General features: G+C 44.8%; 1 protein-coding gene across 3 annotated transcripts in view; it reads right to left on the bottom strand.

Moving 5' to 3' along the window:
* Positions 1 to 17078, bottom strand: part of DIS3L2 (DIS3 like 3'-5' exoribonuclease 2) — a 280475-nt gene that overhangs the window by 96055 nt on the left and 167342 nt on the right. For all 3 annotated transcript variants that reach the window (XM_084638284.1, XM_084638283.1, XM_084638285.1), the window contains 2 exons: positions 8032 to 8139; positions 67 to 300 (listed from right to left, as the gene is read on the bottom strand). In XM_084638284.1, coding sequence (XP_084494410.1) covers positions 67 to 300; positions 8032 to 8139 — 342 coding nt within the window. The remainder of the gene's footprint in view (positions 1 to 66; positions 301 to 8031; positions 8140 to 17078) is intronic.

Here is a 17078-nt window from a genome sequence, read left to right as displayed (position 1 = left end):
TTTGCTCTCGTAAGGGCTGAGAGGAGGGGTGAATAGCCCCAGGTTACGGATGCCGAGGTTACTGACCTGGTCTAAACGAAGAGCACCATCAATGAAGCGCTGTTTGCGCAGATGCTTGGCGATTCGGTGGAGGTTTAGGACAGCTTGGTGAATTTCATCGACTGGGTGCTGAGGAGAGACTGGAGGCAGTTCTTCTGACCCAAAAACCCTGTTGGGGTTTTCAATCATACTCTGTGCATGGTCATAGCTCAGCTTCACGCAGGAACAGATAACGGTTCGCCCAAACCATTCATCAAGGATCTGCAAAATCAGAAAATGTAAATGAAGTCATTAATTACAAGAGGAAGAACCTGCCATCCTTCACAATAGCTTACGTCTTTTTTCCTCATGTTAAAAATAAAAAAAATCCAATTAAACAGAGAAGTGGCTTGCGTGCAGATTGGTAGGTAGAACCCCGAACACGGGCATCTAAACTTTGCCCATGTGACAGTCTAATTAGAAACCTACTAGAAGCTGGAGGGTCACATCTAATATGCAGCAGATTGCAGCCACCCTTCATTACAGGGGTGTGGCCGACAGAAAACAAACTGTGCCCTGAGGTTAATAGTCTTGCTTGGATCAAGATGGGGGCTGCCTGCTGGGACCTCCAAGTCAGACAAATGTTTGTAGGCTACACTGTAGAAGTACATGGGTTGTACTTTGGCCCCTGTTGGTCCAGACCTACCAATCTCCATCCCCCTCATTTCAATGGGTCTTAAGCCCATTACCCAGGCCACGATTCAGCCCAAAGAATCACAAGGAATAATCTGTGAGTTTCCACTGTCTTTCTGATCCAACAAAGAAATGTTGCCAGTAAGCACACATGAAATCAATTAAAAAAAATTCAAACAGAAACCACCCATATTTTTAAACTATTTAATAAAAGGTCTCTAACAAATTATTTGTTAGGACAGAAAGGAAAAGAGCCACATTTTCAGATGAGGCATGGTAGCAATGTTGCAGAGCTGCTTATAGTGGTGAATGCGTGATGGGACAATGGGGAACTGGCTCTGGGACAGGGAATCAGACTCATCAAAGGGTGACAGGGCAACAAGACGTTTGGAGAAGAAGGTTGAGGGTCAAACTCAGCAAAAGTGCTCAGAGGACAAGCAGAGCGTTTTAATTCTGGCTCGGCTCGAGCGGCAATCTCACATCCTCCGTCGGAGCAACGGGGGCCATTCAAGGAGGAGGTAGCTTTGGCAAGTGGGAGTGTCCCAGGAGGAATGCCAGGTCTCAGCAAGGCAGAGTGAACCAGGGCATTGCCAGAGGAGGGCATGAACTGGGGGAGGATTTGCCATTGACGGAGCTGATACACCCCTACAATTCACCTCCTTAGCGCACCAGCATGCGCACATGCAGCATAACTCAACAGACGGGAGAAAGGTATATCACTGGGCATCTAGGTCTATTTCCTATTACATGAGGTCATGTCCTCAACACTGGGACACATTTTTCTAAGTCTTCAGCAACTAGAGGGTAATGGCTTCTGATTTAAAGTTCTCGGAAGTGTAGTTGATGATGTAGAGGGGTGTGTGTGTGTGTATATATCATATATGTGCATTTAAAGAAATTATTACAATTAACAGAACTAAAGGAATTAGCTGTCCTCCTATTTTAAAAGCTATTCTGTCTGATCTCTGCTCCACTGCATTCTATTAAGTTCAGTTTAACACTTGTTCTGAGTTGTAGGGTGCTACTTTTACTTGGTCACTGACACATAGTGAGATCTGCTGCCAGGTTGGTCTATTTCTAGTAGGTCTCCTTCCCCTTCTACGTACTGACTGTGTTTTGGTAACACTGAACCCAGGAATTTGAATTCCAAGACCCTGTGCTGATATGCAAAACACATTGGGGCTATTGTAAAAGTTCCCAACTCTTCTGGGTGCCATGTTGTTAATATAAGAAACTTCGTTCTTTCGCCACTGTCAGAGAAATCAGAAATGATACCCAAGGGATAATGCTGGTCTCTTTCCTGCTGTGATGGACGAATAACAAATACTCAGAAAAGCCTCAGAGTAGCAGCCGTGTTAGTCTGTATTGGCAAAAAGAAAAGGAGTACTTGTGGCACCTTAGAGACTAACAAATTTATTTGAGCATAAACTTTCGTGAGCTACAGCTCACTTCTTCGGATGCATTTTCCACTGAATGCATCCGATGAAGTGAGCTGTAGCTTACGAAAGCTTATGCTCAAATAAATTGGTTAGTCTCTAAGGTACAACAAGTCCTCCTTTTCTTTTTTCAGAAAAGTCTATATTTCAGTGCTTAAAAAAAGCTCTGAAAGTAAATTGGTGCTATTTTTCAGCGTCACACACATTATTTCCAAAGTCCATTCTTTAATGGCAGACAGTGTCAGATCACTCTATGGGGAAAAGGTTTTCTTTTTGATGGAAACCAAGAAAACTTTACACACTTTTTTTTAAAAAAAGCTTCTCATTCCCCTCTGTTTGTGGTGAGTGGGGGGTTTGTTTTGTTTTCTTTGTTTGTCTGTTTAAATCTTTGTTTGTCTGGACCAAAAAACTTCCTATCAAAAGCCACGGAAATTTCCTGTAAGGTAACTACGATGCTGCAGGATCTCTTTAAACACTACACCATGGGCAAAAGGCAAGCAGATTAATGAAAAATACAAAAACAACTAGCCGGTTAAAGAAAAATAAACAGTTCATGTTTTAATAAGGCAAACAAAGAGGTTCTCAAGCACCCAGAAAGATTTTGCTCAAAGTAGTGAAATGAGTGGTGGACAAGGCTGAGTTTCCTTTATTGGAACTGAACTCCTTCTAATTTCATTCATCCACACAAACCCTCTGTAAATAAGGGAATGCTCTCCTAGTATGACATTTAAATGTTTTATTATCTCCCTTTTCTTGTCAATGTTCTAATCTCCAGTTATTGGTAACAGCTGCATTAAAACAAGACCCTTATCAAATCTGGTCCTCACCACTATAAGATCCAAAACTGTAACGATTTAGGTACTTAGGCACTAATTATGTCTATCTGTGGGTGAATTAATTCCATCCACATACATCTACATTAAAAAATGTAGAGGACTGGACAAAAAACAGAAAAGGAATTCCTAGTAAAAGCAATGCTTCTCCCACAGCAGAGGTGGATAAAATCCTGGATTTTACAAGGTAACCTATAGCTGGCTTCCTCCTTAATATGGAAGGTGCAACAAAGAGAATTTAAGTACGAACATGCAAAGTTACATTTTTATCTGAATGAATCATCCCTGATTTGGGCAAAGCTGGGAACTCACTATGCAACTTGTAGACTAAGTTAATGAATAGATCTGAGAATTTCCTTTACCTTCTACAGGTTTCAGAGTAACAGCCGTGTTAGTCTGTATTCGCAAAAAGAAAAGGAGTACTTGTGGCACCTTAGAGACTAACCAATTTATTTGAGCATAAGCTTTCGTGAGCTACAGCTCACTAAAGCTTATGCTCAAATAAATTGGTTAGTCTCTAAGGTGCCACAAGTACTCCTTTTCTCTTTACCTTCTAGTTAGAACACAGGTTCTCAACTAGGGAATCCCATTGGGGGGCAGTCCTCAAACAGGTTTCAGGGTGTTGACACCATCTTCCTTTATTTTATGGCTAGTCTGAAGTAGGCCCCAAGACTCTCCTATTGGACCGTGGAGTCACAGTATGAAAAAGGTTGAGAACTAAAGTGATGCTGGTATTCAAAAGTGGACGTGCAACCGCAGGTCTGATTTTCATGAACCATTACTGCACATGTATATTGGTATCAGTGCAATCAGCTAGTTAAAAGTCTAACTGGCCATTTGCATGCACATTTGTAGTAACTATACGTGCAGTTTGCACCGCATGTTTGGAAAACTGGACTCAGTGTTTTCACTGTTGCTTTCTCGGGCAAGCTTTGCTTTAAAGAAGGGAACAAATGCAATCAACTACAGTTACAATGGTATTTAGTTCCAGAACTAAGATGTATCATATAACGCTTCGTTAGTATTAGCATTATTAATACCACCTCCACCACACCGCCTAGCAGCCCCAGTCATGAATCAAGACTCCATTGTACTAGGTGCTGTATAAAAACAGAACACAAAGATGGTCCTGCCCCAAGGAGCTTACAAGCGAAGTACAGCACAAGAGGCAGCAGATGGAGGAATACAAGGAAACAATGAGACAAAATACGTGATATGCAGTGGGCACAGCCATACATCTAGATGTTTTTCAGTATGTTAATGAAGGATTAAATAGGAGTAATCAATGGCAAAACCCCACAAACCCGCTAATTTGGCAAATTTGACAGAGGGCAGGAATTTTCCTCAGGTCTCAAAATCTGAGACAAATTTTAGCCTGGAGAGTGTTAGCTATCCCAGGATTAGATAATCTTGAAAATACAGATACAGAATGGGAAGCCCAGTGGCGCTAAAGAGCAATTGATCAACATGGAAAGTTTACCACTGACAAGCAAGACTGTTTCTATACCGTATTTGTATTCCCCCTCCTTTTTTTATTACCAGGGAGATTTGCTTGAAAGTGGGGTCTTGATTTTTAGAAGTTCATCTGTTCCTGTTGCTTAATCCCCACCTGAAAACAACTCCACATGGCAGTGGAATTGTGACATCATAGTTTCCTTGTTGTTGAAATAACCATCGTATTGTACCTTCAGGGTTGGAGTAGGAAGCAGGAAGAGGAAAAGCAGATAAGCTCTTAAACAGAGATCCTATTTCAGACAGATGTCATAACAGTCACGAAATGGATATGGAGAGTAGAGAGAACTACAACAAACGTGGCCTATAAACTGGGTATGTTCCAAATGATGTTTGGATAATGGTTTGCCTTGGAATCAGCCGTCCAATGAGTAACAATATTATACTATATTGCACAACAGATCCACTCCTGATCTTGACGTTTATAGAAGATCTCTCTGCGCATTTTCCTGCCATTTTTCTCAAAAATATCTTATTGTCCCTCACAGGAAGCAACATGGACCAGATTTCTGTTTTGCTGCCTGAAATTTAAATGTTCAACCAAAATCTCACTTTTCCTGCCTGCCTGACAAAAGCAGAGGCCAAATCTTCCAGAGTTCTGTTAATTCCCTTTGGGAAAGGTCGGACACAGTACGGTACAGCCACAGGAGATCAACCAGCATGTGTGTGAACACAGGCTGGCCATGTTCATGGCAAGGCATAAGGACAGGCACTGCCAATAACAGCTGGCGCTGACTTCCCCTGCTATTTTATCTTCTGGACACTATTCACCATTCCTGACCCCTGGAAGGCAGCAGAGTTGGCTGCTGCAGGGTGTTATGGAGTATGCAACTGCGATTCTTGTGACATTTGGTTCTTTTCAACTGGTATATCGTACACTCTAATAATACCTCTCTTAGTACTACTAACATACTGCTTCTGACTGAGGTTTACTGGGTTTTCACACATATATTAAACATATGTTATGGAGACATCGAAATAGATTTTGGATATGTCTTGCCCACATGAATGTACATGGATGCCTGTTGTCGACACTTTCAAACAAATCTAGAGCAGCTGGGAGTGGCTGAAAGCCAGGAAGAAGCACTAATTACATCAGGTGTCTCAGAACACAGCAGTTTACCGTCCCCATTAGCAGTATTGTGTTTCAAGCACCATAGAAAAGGAAACTGGATAGAACCTTACATGCTAGTCTATGTATGCTGCACAGCAGTGGAATTCAGAATGGGGGCTGCATTCTGCCCACACTGACACAGCGCAGCTCAGTTCTTGAAACACATTGCATCAAGGTGACAATAATGGAGCAGTTAATGCACAGATCCTTGAAAAGAAACTTCACAGATGGCACGTCAGAACTTCCTACTGATGTTCACAGGGCTGCACAAGTTGTCGGCCAGACGGCATGGCCTGTTATGCTCGTGTGTAGTACGAAAACAGCTGATTATAATGCAATGAGTGATTTCAAAAGCCCCACAAGATGGCACCCGTCTTCAGAAAGGGTTAAAGGACTGCCATTGTTTTACTTATTAAAAAATCAGTCACTCCCATGTAGGGAATCTGTAGGCATTCTACTGGAGGTTTCTTTGTATTGCAAGGGATTACTGACAAGCCCTTACCCTATAGTGATTCTATCAGGCAGTGCTTTATAAACTCAGCATCAAAATACTGTTTTGTAGACTGTGTAACAAGGTGCTCATAAGGCCCCTGTGTTCCTAGCCGCTCTCCATGTTACATCATCATTCCTTACAGCTCTGCATGCCACTGACAGAGAAATCGAAGTTCAAAGGCCACGTTCAGCGAGCAGAACAGCCTGTTGACAGACTTCACCTCTTACTAACCCTGAAAAGAGAAAATGATCCCATTTCTCCTGCCTACACAAGCACCACAGTGTAGTGGCAAGAGGTGCTTTGCCCTGACTCTCAAGGATAAGCTCTTGGAGAAAAGCCAAGCTGGAAAAAGGGTTGTGGTTGCCGTCTCCTCTTAGAAGGAGTAAGGTTCATTAACTTCCTTCAGTTCCTATTCAAACCCAGTGACCCAAACTTCCATTCAGACTTGAAAGGCTTCCCAGGAGAAATCTGTTTGTTGAGTTGGCTGTAGGCAATCAGCCTTCCAAAGGAAAGTGTAGACTCTGATGTCAGAGACCTTTCCCTGCTGGAATGCAGCCTGACTTCAGATATCAGCATCCCTGAGCAGACATGAGGAAAGACACTGTGACTCCTCCAAAAACTTTCACTGGCTGAAATGTGGTGGATCTAAGTGTTGTTCTAAAACCAAGCATCAATATCTAAGAGGTAAGTGTCAGCAGCTCCTCTTCATTGTTCAAAGAGCACTCGGTGGTAAATAAAAGGCCAAATGAGTACCTGGTATTAGAGGGTGCCTTGAGCAATTAGAATTCAGGATACAGAAAGCTGAAGATTTCCCAAACAACAGTCTAAACCCTTCATAATGCTAGAGATGGGCCTAGAGATGGGCCAAACGCAGAGCTGCCGCTGAACTTTGCAGTGCAGCCCCATTGCTAACACATACAATGAGATTCTGAGCCCTCTGGAGCAATGTGGACATTTACAATGAAGCCAAACTAATTTTCATCGGAAAGGTCACCTGAGGATCACCCCAAAAAACAGTTACTCCAACAACCTTGGCAAGGACACAATGCATAAAACCTACACACTTATGGGAGAGCAGCAGGCTTGAAATACAAAAGAATCCTTCCTGTTTTCCAAAGCCTTTTAGGGAGGGGACATGCAGTCACCATTCTGAGAGGGCTCTGCCACCATAAAAGCAACCGAGGAGCAGACTGTTATGCAGCCCTGAGGGATGGGAGTTGAACGGAGAGAAAGAAATGAAGACCCACGAAGAGCTGACTGCTCCCCACACCACCTCAGGTCAAACATGAAGACAAGTGGAATATCACTTGATGCCCTCAATGCCAACATGTTGCAACTGCATGCCTGAAATCAGGAGAAATAAAGGTGATGTTCATTTACGCACTGCACGGCCCCAAAGAGTACAACCAGGTCTTTTTAATATATGCCCATTAATATACTTTCTAGTTCTGTAAGCAATAATCCAAACTCATGATTAAGGGCATAAGCTGCCTACCACAGGGGTCAGGAAGGAATATTTTCCTCAGTCACAGCACTGCATAACTGGCTAAATGTCAGGGGGGGCTGAGGCGCCAAATCAGTATCTGGAGCTTCAGAAAAATGTAACTATTTCTGGAGACAAGATCCTAAACAGACAAGTGGCCTACTATGGTGCTGTAGAAATCCTCTGTTCCTAACATTCATTCTCACTCCCAGTCACCATCAATAACATTGTTTCCATCCCTCTTATCACGAGGATGTGCCAGTCATTTGTTCCACAAAATCCTATCCACAGGACACAGTGTTCACAGATTGGGGAGACTCTTGAAGCCTTTATTTTGAGCAGATATGTTACTGGATTACCCATTTTAGTCCCCTAACTATCTGTTTACATCAGTGGGGCCCAGTGCTGATGATGACCTTGCCCAGGAAGAATGAAGGAGACAGGGTTACCTTGCCTTCTGGAGTCATTTTCCACATTACAGAAAACGTCAGTCTGTCTTTCATAGGATTGAGACTGCACAACTCCTCGCAAAGCAGCCTGGGAAGCATAGGGATCACCTGAAAAACAAGACCGCATGGGTGAGGACATTCATTTCTTGTGGTCCTGACTCCCCCGCAAGGCACAGGTCCCCAACAAAAAGCAAGGAAAAGATCTAAACAGAGTCACTTAAATGGAGCATCTCTTCAGCTCTCAAAGTTACAATCTCTATGCCTTCTGTAGCCTTTTTTGTTGCCACTTTAACATTGGGCGGGATGGGGGAAAGCAAAAGCATAGCATAACTGGGAAAGTCAGGAGTTTTCCAGTGGTCAGAGGCATAGGAGTCTTGATTCTGTTCCCTGCTCTGTCACATGCAGACGGACATTAGGTAACTAATTTAACTCGCCCTAATTTACCCTCTGCAAAATAGGTATAATACTTCCCTATGTCACAGAGATGACACAAGGCTTTACTGAAGTTTGTACAGCACTTCGGTAGCCTGGGTCAAAAGGTAGTGGAGATATTGGCTAGATAACCAAACAAAAGCACTTGTTTTATGACTAGCCTACATGTACTAAGGGGATTGAGAAGCCAAGACAGGGAACAATGATTATTTTTATTGTACTCACTTCCAGTTCAACACAATACCAGTGTGTATCAGAACCAGACAGAAGTCATTAGTTGGGATTTCATCTGTGAAACAGTAGCCCATGTCCAATCAATATTTGTGAAGCTGATCCCTGCAGCCTATCAAATAAATTATTCCTAAACGGACTATAGCCGAGAATAAAGGTTTGGGGCCCACCCAGTTCTCCTGCTGGGGTAAATCAACATAACTCCAGCGATTTCAGTGGTGTTACGCTGATTTACGCCAGTGAGGAGTTGTCTCTCTGGTTATTTTCTGGGTGACACCTGTGGAAAAGATCATATTTAGCAGCCATTTAGTGAGTCAAACCTTATGATTTGAAGTTTCATTTTCGTATTTCCTCTCTCATTATTGACCCTTTGGAAAACAGTAAATACACTTGTCATAAATATAAAGGGAAGGGTAACTACCTCACTGTATACAGGGCTATAAAACCCCTCCTGGCCAGAAGCAACATCCTGTTACCTGTAAAGGGTTAAGAAACTCAGCCAACCAGGCTGGCACCTGACCCAAAGGACCAATAAGGGGACAAGATACTTTCAAATCGGGGGGGGGGGGGGGCAGGGGAGGGCGGTGGTTGTTTTGTTTTGTTTTGTTTGTGCTCTTTGTTTACGGGGTTGTTTTGTTTTGTTTGTGCTTTTTGTTTACATGGTTGTTCTCTCTTGGGACTGAGAGAGGCCAGACAGAAATCCATCTTCTCCAACCCATCCTAATCCAAGTCTCCAATATTGCAACCAGCATAGGTAAGCCAGGCAAGGCGGATTAGTTTATTTTTTGCTTTATATGAATTTTTCCTGTGTTAAGAGGGAGGTTTATTCCCGTTTTCTGTAACTTTAAGGTTTTGCCCAGAAGGGGATCCTCTGCATTTTGAATCTGAATACCCTGTAAAGTATTTTCCATCCTGATTTTACAGAGATGATTTTTACCTTTCTTTTTTTTTTTTTTTAAATAAAATCCTTCTTTTAAGAACCTGACTGATTTTTCGTTTGTTCCAAGATCCAGGGGTTTGGGTCTTTGATGATTTTGTAACCAATTGGTTAGGATGTTATTCTGAAGCCTCCCCAGAAAAAGGGGTGTGTAGGGCTTGGGGGGATATTTTGGGGAAAGACGTCTCCAAGTGGGCTCTTTCCCTGTTCTTTGTTTAAAACGCTTGGTGGTGGCAGCATACTGTTCAAGGACAAGGCAAAGTTTGTACCTTGGGGAAGTTTTTAACCTAAGCTGGTAAGAATAAGCTTAGGGGGTCTTTCATGCAGGTCCCCACATCTGTACCCTAGAGTTCAGAGTGGGGAAGGAACCCTGACATGGTGGCAGAGCGGTGGGATCATTTTGAACCAAAAGCACAGACCTGAAGAGCATTTTTTTTAAAGCTGAGAGATGTGAGAGGGTTTTCTGTCTATTTGCCTGGAGAGAAAGGTGTTAGTTTTTTTACAAAGGGATTTTTCTTTTTTGAGCTGGAGTTTTCTCTACCTAAAGGCAGGGCAGATAACCTCCTGCAGGGAAATTCACAAGTGCCCCCCACCCCTACATACTCTTGGGTACAGCTAGAGTTAAGCACAAGAAAGCAGGCAAATGACTACCAGTGAAGCAGCTAATAAACTAGAGCTGGCCAGATTCGAAGCTGAAGAGAAACAAAAAGAGCATGATAGACAGATGGCCTTAAGGCGCTTGGAGATGGAGGCAGAAAAAGCCAGGGAGGAGGCAGAGGAAGCTGCCCACAAGAGAGCTATGGAGAAGAAAGAAAAAGAGAGGAAGCATGCACTGGAGATGGAGAAGGCAAGGGCTCAGCAGAATATACCAACCAACCCTAGCAATCCTTCTCCAGGTACTGCTTCCCAACCCAGAAAGATCCCCACCTACAAGGCAGACGATGATACCAAGGCCTTCTTAGAAAACTTCGAAAGGGCCTGCCTTGGGTACAGCATCTCTACAAACCAGTACATGGTAAGCTGAGGCCGCAGCTCAGTGGACCCTTAGCAGAGGTGGTGGCTGTAATGCCTAAGGAACACATGAACAGTTATGAACTTTTTAAAACCCAGGCAAGAGAGTCAGAATGGGGCTAACACCCAAGCATTCCCGTTGGCCCTAAGGTGGAAACCAGATGTGTCATTTACCCGACACGCCTACCACATTGTGAAACATTGGGATGCCTGGATATCGGGAGCAAATGTTAAATCTCCAGAAGAGTTGCCCTTCCTAATGCAAATGGGGAAGTTCTTAGAGGGTGTTCCTGAGGAAATAGAAAGGTACATCCTAGATGGGAAGCCCAAAACTGTAATCACGGTGGGGGAGACTGGAGCCAAACGGATGGAGGTGGCAGAAAGAAAAAAACTAGTAGCACTTGGGGCGAATATCAGAAGGGGCAATCCGAAATAAAACCCTATCACCGGGGGCAACCCAAGGCCCCACCTACATCCCAAGGAAAACCCCAGGCACCTTATCGCCCCACCACACCATTCTCCAGCAACCCACCTCGCCCCAGTGACCAGTCAACTGGGCGATGTTTTAAATGTAATGAGCTGGGGCATGTGGAGGCCAACTGCCCCAAGAACCCCAACAGATTACCGTTCATTGCACCGGGGTCACACCAAAGGTCCTCGGGCCCAGATGCCTCCCAGATACCCTTAGGACGAAGGGAAACTGTGAGTGTGAGCGGGAAGAAGGTTACAGCATGGAGGGACACTGGAGCGCAGGTGTCAGCCATCCATCAATCCTTAGTGGACCCCAACTTAATCAACCCAGAGGCCCAAGTGACGATTCAACCCTTCAAGTCCAACTCTTTCCATTTGCCTACAGCCAAGTTGCCTGTCCAGTACAAGGGCTGGTCAGGAATGTGGACTTTTGCAGTCTAGGATGATTATCCCATTCCCATGCTGCTGGGGGAAGACTTGGCCAACCAGGTAAAGCTGGCCAAGACGGTGGGAACAGTCATCCACAGCCAGACTAAGCAAGCTTCCACACCTATCCCTGTTCTTGAGCCTTCCACCAGAGCCCAGTCTGTGTTACCAGAGACCCAGATGGAGGTGGTGGCACCGGATCCCCCACCAATGACTACAACGGCCGTAGTGGATCCAGTCCCAGAGACCCAGCCAAAGCCAGTACCCGAACTGAAACTGGCGAAGCAACCAGCACCAGAACCATTGCCAGCACTGAGTCCAGTGCTTGCAACTCCGTCTACAGCTCCAACACCAGAGGGCACCACTGAGCCTGCACTGGCAGCAGCAGCAGATGACCCTACACAAGAGGTTCAGCCAGAGCCTGAAAAACCTGGTGGCTGAACTTTGTGACTTTATCCTGACCCATAACTATTTTACATTTGGGGACAATGTATACCTTCAAATCAGCGGCATTGCTATGGATACCCGCATGGCCCCACAGTATGCCAACATTTTTATGGCTGACTTAGAACAACGCTTCCTCAGCTCTCGTCCCCTAACGCCCCTACTCTACTTGTGCTACACTGATGACATCTTCATCATCTGGACCCATGGAAAAGAAGCCCTTGAGGAATTCCACCATGATTTCAACAATTTCCATCGCACCATCAACCTCAGCCTGGACCAGTCCACACAAGAGATCCACTTCCTGGACATTACGGTGCTAATAAGCAATGGTCACATAAACACCACCCTATATTGGAAACCTACGGACCGCAATGCCTACCTACATGCCTCCAGCTTTCATCCAGACCACACCACACGATCCATTGTCTACAGCCAGCTCTACGATACAACCGCATTTGCTCCAACCCCTCAGACAGAGACAAACACCTACAAGATATCTATCAAGCATTCTTACAACTAAAATACCCACCTGCTGAAGTGAAGAAACAAATTGACAGAGCCAGAAGAGTTCCCAGAAGTCACCTACTACAGGACAGGCCCAACAAAGATAATAACAGAACGCCACTAGCCGTCACCTTCAGCCCCCAACTAAAACCTCTCCAACGCATCATCAAGGATCTACAACCTATCCTGAAGGACGACCCATCACGCTCACAGATCTTGGGAGACAGGCCAGTCCTTGCTTACAGACATCCCCACAACCTGAAGCAAATACTCTCCAGCAACCACACACCACAACCACTAACCCAGGAACCTATCCTTGCAACAAAGCCCGTTGCCAACTGTGTCCACATATCTATTCAGGGGACACCATCATAGGGCCTAATCATATCAGCCACACTATCAGAGGCTCGTTCACCTGCACATCTACCAATGTGATATATGCCATCATGTGCCAGCAATACCCCTCTGCCATGTACATTGGTCAGACTGGACAGTCTCTACGTAAAAGAATAAATGGACACAAATCAGACGTCAAGAATTATAAAATTCAAAAACCAGTCGGAGAACACTTCAATCTCTCTGGTCACTTGATTACAGACCTAAAAGTTGCAATTCTTCAACAAAAAAATTTAAAAAACTGACTCCAACGAGAAACTGCTGAATTGGAATTAATTTGCAAACTGGATACAATTAACTTAGGCTTGAATAAAGACTGGGAGTGGATGGGTCATTACACAAAGTAAAACTATTTCCCCATGTTTATTCCCCACCCCCCACTGTTCCTCAGATGTTCTTGTCAACTGCTGGAAATGGCCCACCTTGATTATCACTACAAAAGGGTCCCTCCCCCCCACTTTCCTGTTGGTAATAGCTCACCTTAAGTGATCACTCTCGTTACAGTGTGTATGGTAACACCCATTGTTTCATGTTCTCTGGTGTATATAAATCTCCCCACTGTATTTTCCACTGAATGCATCCGATGAAGTGAGCTGTATCTCACGAAAGCTTATGCTCAAATAAATTTGTTATTCTCTAATGTGCCACAAGTCCTCCTCTTCTTTTTGCAAATACCCCATAGTGCACCAGCGGAGAGCGGTTCTCCATCAACGGAAACAGCCCCATCACCTGCATCGCTTCCAGAGAGATTAAGCCCAGGTTCACAATCCAGTGAGGAACTGATGTCTCCAGCATCAAGGGAACAGTTCCAGGCCAAACAGGAAGCAGATGAAAGCCTCCAGAGAGCCTGTACAGAGGCACGCAGCAACCCACCACCTCTCAACTCTTCTAATCGATCCTGGTTTGTTGTAGAAAGAGGACTTTTATATAAGGAAACTCTTTCTGGTGGGCACCAGGAAAACTGGCATCCTCAGAGACAGTTGGTAGTTCCAACTAAGTACCGGGAAAAGCTCTTGAGCTTAGCCCATGATCATCCTAGTGGCCGTGCTGGGGTGAACAGGACCAAAGACTGTTTGGGGAAGTCATTCCACTGGAAGGGAATGGGCAAGGATGTTTCTGCCTATGTCCGATCTTGTGAGGCATGCCAAACAGTGATAAAACCCCAAGACCAGGTCAAAGCCCCTTTCCAGCCACTCCCCAACATTGAGGTTCCATTTCAACAAGTAGCTGTGGATATTCTTGGTCCTTTTCCAAAAAAGACACCAGAGGAAAGCAGTACAAACTGACTTTCATGGATTTTGCCACCCAACGGCCGGAGGCAGTAGCTCTAAGCAACACCAGGGCTAAAAGTGTGTGCCAGGCACTAACAGACATTTTTGCCAGGGTAGGTTGGCCCTCCGACATCCTCACAGATGCAGGAACTAATTTCCTGGCAGGACCTACGGAAAGCCTTTGGGAAGCTCATGGGGTAAATCATGGTTGGTTGCCACCCCTTACCACCATCAAACCAATGGCCCGGTGGAGAAGTTTAATGGAACTTTGGGGGCCATGATACGTAAATTTGTAAATGAGCACTCCAATGATTGGGACCTAGTGTTGCAGCAGTTGCTCTTTGCCTATAGAGCTGTACCATGTCCCAATTTAGGTTTTTCACCATTTTAACTTGTATATGGCCGCAAAGTTAAGGGGTTTTACAGTTGGTGAAGCAGCAATGGGAGGGGTTTACACCTTCTCCAGGAACTAACATTCTGGACTTTGTAACCAACTTACAAAACACCCTACGAACCTCTTTAGCCCTTGCTAAAGAAAACCTAAAAGATGCTCAAAAAGAGCAAAAAGCCTGGTATGATAAACATGCCAGAGAGCGGGCCTTCAAAGTAGGGGACCAGGTCATGGTCTTAAAGGTGCTCCAGGCCCATAAAATGGAAGTGTCATGGGAAGGGCCATTCACGGTCCAAGAGCACCTGGGAGTTGTTAATTATCTCATAGCATTCCCTACCTCAGACTGAAAGCCTAAGGCCTGGGCTACACTAGGGGAGGGTTCGAACTAAGATATGCAACTTCAACTACGCTATTCGCGTAGCTGAAGTCCAAGTATCTTAGTTCGAGTTACCTGGCCATCCTCATAGCAGCGAGTCAACTGCGGCAGCTCCCCTTGTCGACTCCGCTCACTCTTCCTGCCGAGGTGGAGTACAGGCGTCGATTCAGGGATCGATTTATCGCGTCTAGACGAGATGCGATAAATCAATCCCCATTAGATCAATCACTACCTGCTGAGCCGGTGGGAAGTGATGACATACCCTGAGGTGTACCTTATTAATTCTCTAAAGCCCTTTTATTGCAGAGAATTAAAGGTTTGTCAGTTTACAGCCCAGGCAGGAGATAACGCTGAGTGGCCTGAAGGTGTCTACTACAAAGGGAAAAGTGATGGTGGCATGGAAGAGGTGAACCTCTCCATGACGCTTGGGCGTAATGCAATGACAGCAGATCAAGGAGCTGTGCACTAGCTATGTGCTGACATTCTCAGACACTCCAGGACTGACTGAACGGGCATACCACTCCATTGACACAGGTAATGTTCACCCAATTAGAGCCCAACCTTACCGGTTGTCTCCTCAAGTGAAAACTGCTATAGAACAGGAGATCCAGGATATGCTAAGATGGGTGTAATCCGCCCCTCCCACAGTGCCTGGCCATCTCCAGTGGTTCTAGTTCCCAAACCAGATGGGGAGATACGTTTTTGCGTGGACTACCGTAAGTTAAATGCTGTAACTCGCCCAGACAACTATCCAATGCCACACATAGATGAACTATTGGAGAAACTGGGACGGGCCCAGTTTATCTCTACCTTGGACTTAACAAAAGGGTACTGGCAGGTACCGCTAGATGAATCCGCCAAGGAAAGGTCAGCCTTCACCACACATGTCGGGCTGTATGAATTTAATGTGCTCCCTTTTGGGCTGTGGAATGTACCCGCCACATTCCAAAAACTTGTAGATGGTCTCCTAGAGGGATTGGGAGAATATGCAGTCGCCTACCTTGACGATGCGGCCATATTTTCGGATTCCTGGGCAGAACACCTGGAACATCTACAAAAAGTCTTCGAGTGCATAAGGGAGGCAGGACTAACTGTTAAGGCTAAGAAGTGTCAAATAGGCCTAAACAGAGTGACTTACCTTGGACACCAGGTGGGTCAAGGAACTATTAACCCCCTGTGACGTTACTGACATAAGCTGGGACCGTATAGATCATTGTTGCAACCAAAGTCCTGTAGTGGCATCAAATCTTGTATAAAGGGGGTCAAATGAGGTGTCTAAGACAAGGTTATGGCTTGCTGGTTATGATTATACTGTCTATATGTGTATCATTTTTATAGTTAAAGTTATGAATATTGGCTCTATACTGTCTGTATTTCAAACCTGTGCTATCTTTCTGGGGAACACTCCAGTCAAGTTGGTGTCAGCTCTGCCTAGCTGGCTTGATGGCCCATTAAGGACCATCAGCTATATAACTGACCCATTGAGAGAAGGTAGACTCGCCTTACGACTCAGCAAGGTGTGCAGGGACCTGCCTATGGACAGAACTCTGAGGTTTTTCCAGGCCATGTGCTGGATAGCTTGTCTTTGGGACAAAGAAAGAAAGACCACATGGCAAGAGACTATAAAAAGCTGCTGCAGCTCCTCCATCTTGTCTTCAATCCTGCTTCATACCTCTGAAGGGACTCTGCTACACACTGAAGCTTTGAAGGAAGGACTGAATGATCCATCCCAGCTGTGGATGTTCTCCAGAGACTTGATTGAACCTGCAGTTTATTCTATCACTGCTGCAAGCCTGAACCAAGAACTTGGCCATCACTGTATGTCATTGATTCCATTTAACCAATTCTAGCTCTCATCTATATTTCTTTCCTTTTATGAATAAACCTTTAGATTTTAGATTCTAAAGGATTGGCAACAGCGTGATTTGTGGTAAGATCTGATTTGTATATTGACCTGGGTCTGGGGCTTGATCCTTTGGGATCGAGAGAACCTTTTTTCTTTTACTGGGGTATTGGTTTTCATAATCATTTGTCCCCATAATGAGTGGCACTGGTGGAGATACTGGGAAACTGGAGTGTCTAAGGGAATTGCTTGTGTGACTTGTGGTTAGCCAGCAGGGTGAGACCAAAGTCTGCTTTGTTTGGCTGGTTTGG

This window comes from Lepidochelys olivacea (assembly GCF_965140295.1).
Source record: "Lepidochelys olivacea isolate rLepOli2 genome assembly, chromosome: 9".
NCBI classification, from domain to species: Eukaryota; Metazoa; Chordata; order Testudines; family Cheloniidae; genus Lepidochelys; species Lepidochelys olivacea.
Note: the sequence above shows the minus strand (reverse complement) of the source record. Positions and strands in the feature narration are given on the sequence as shown.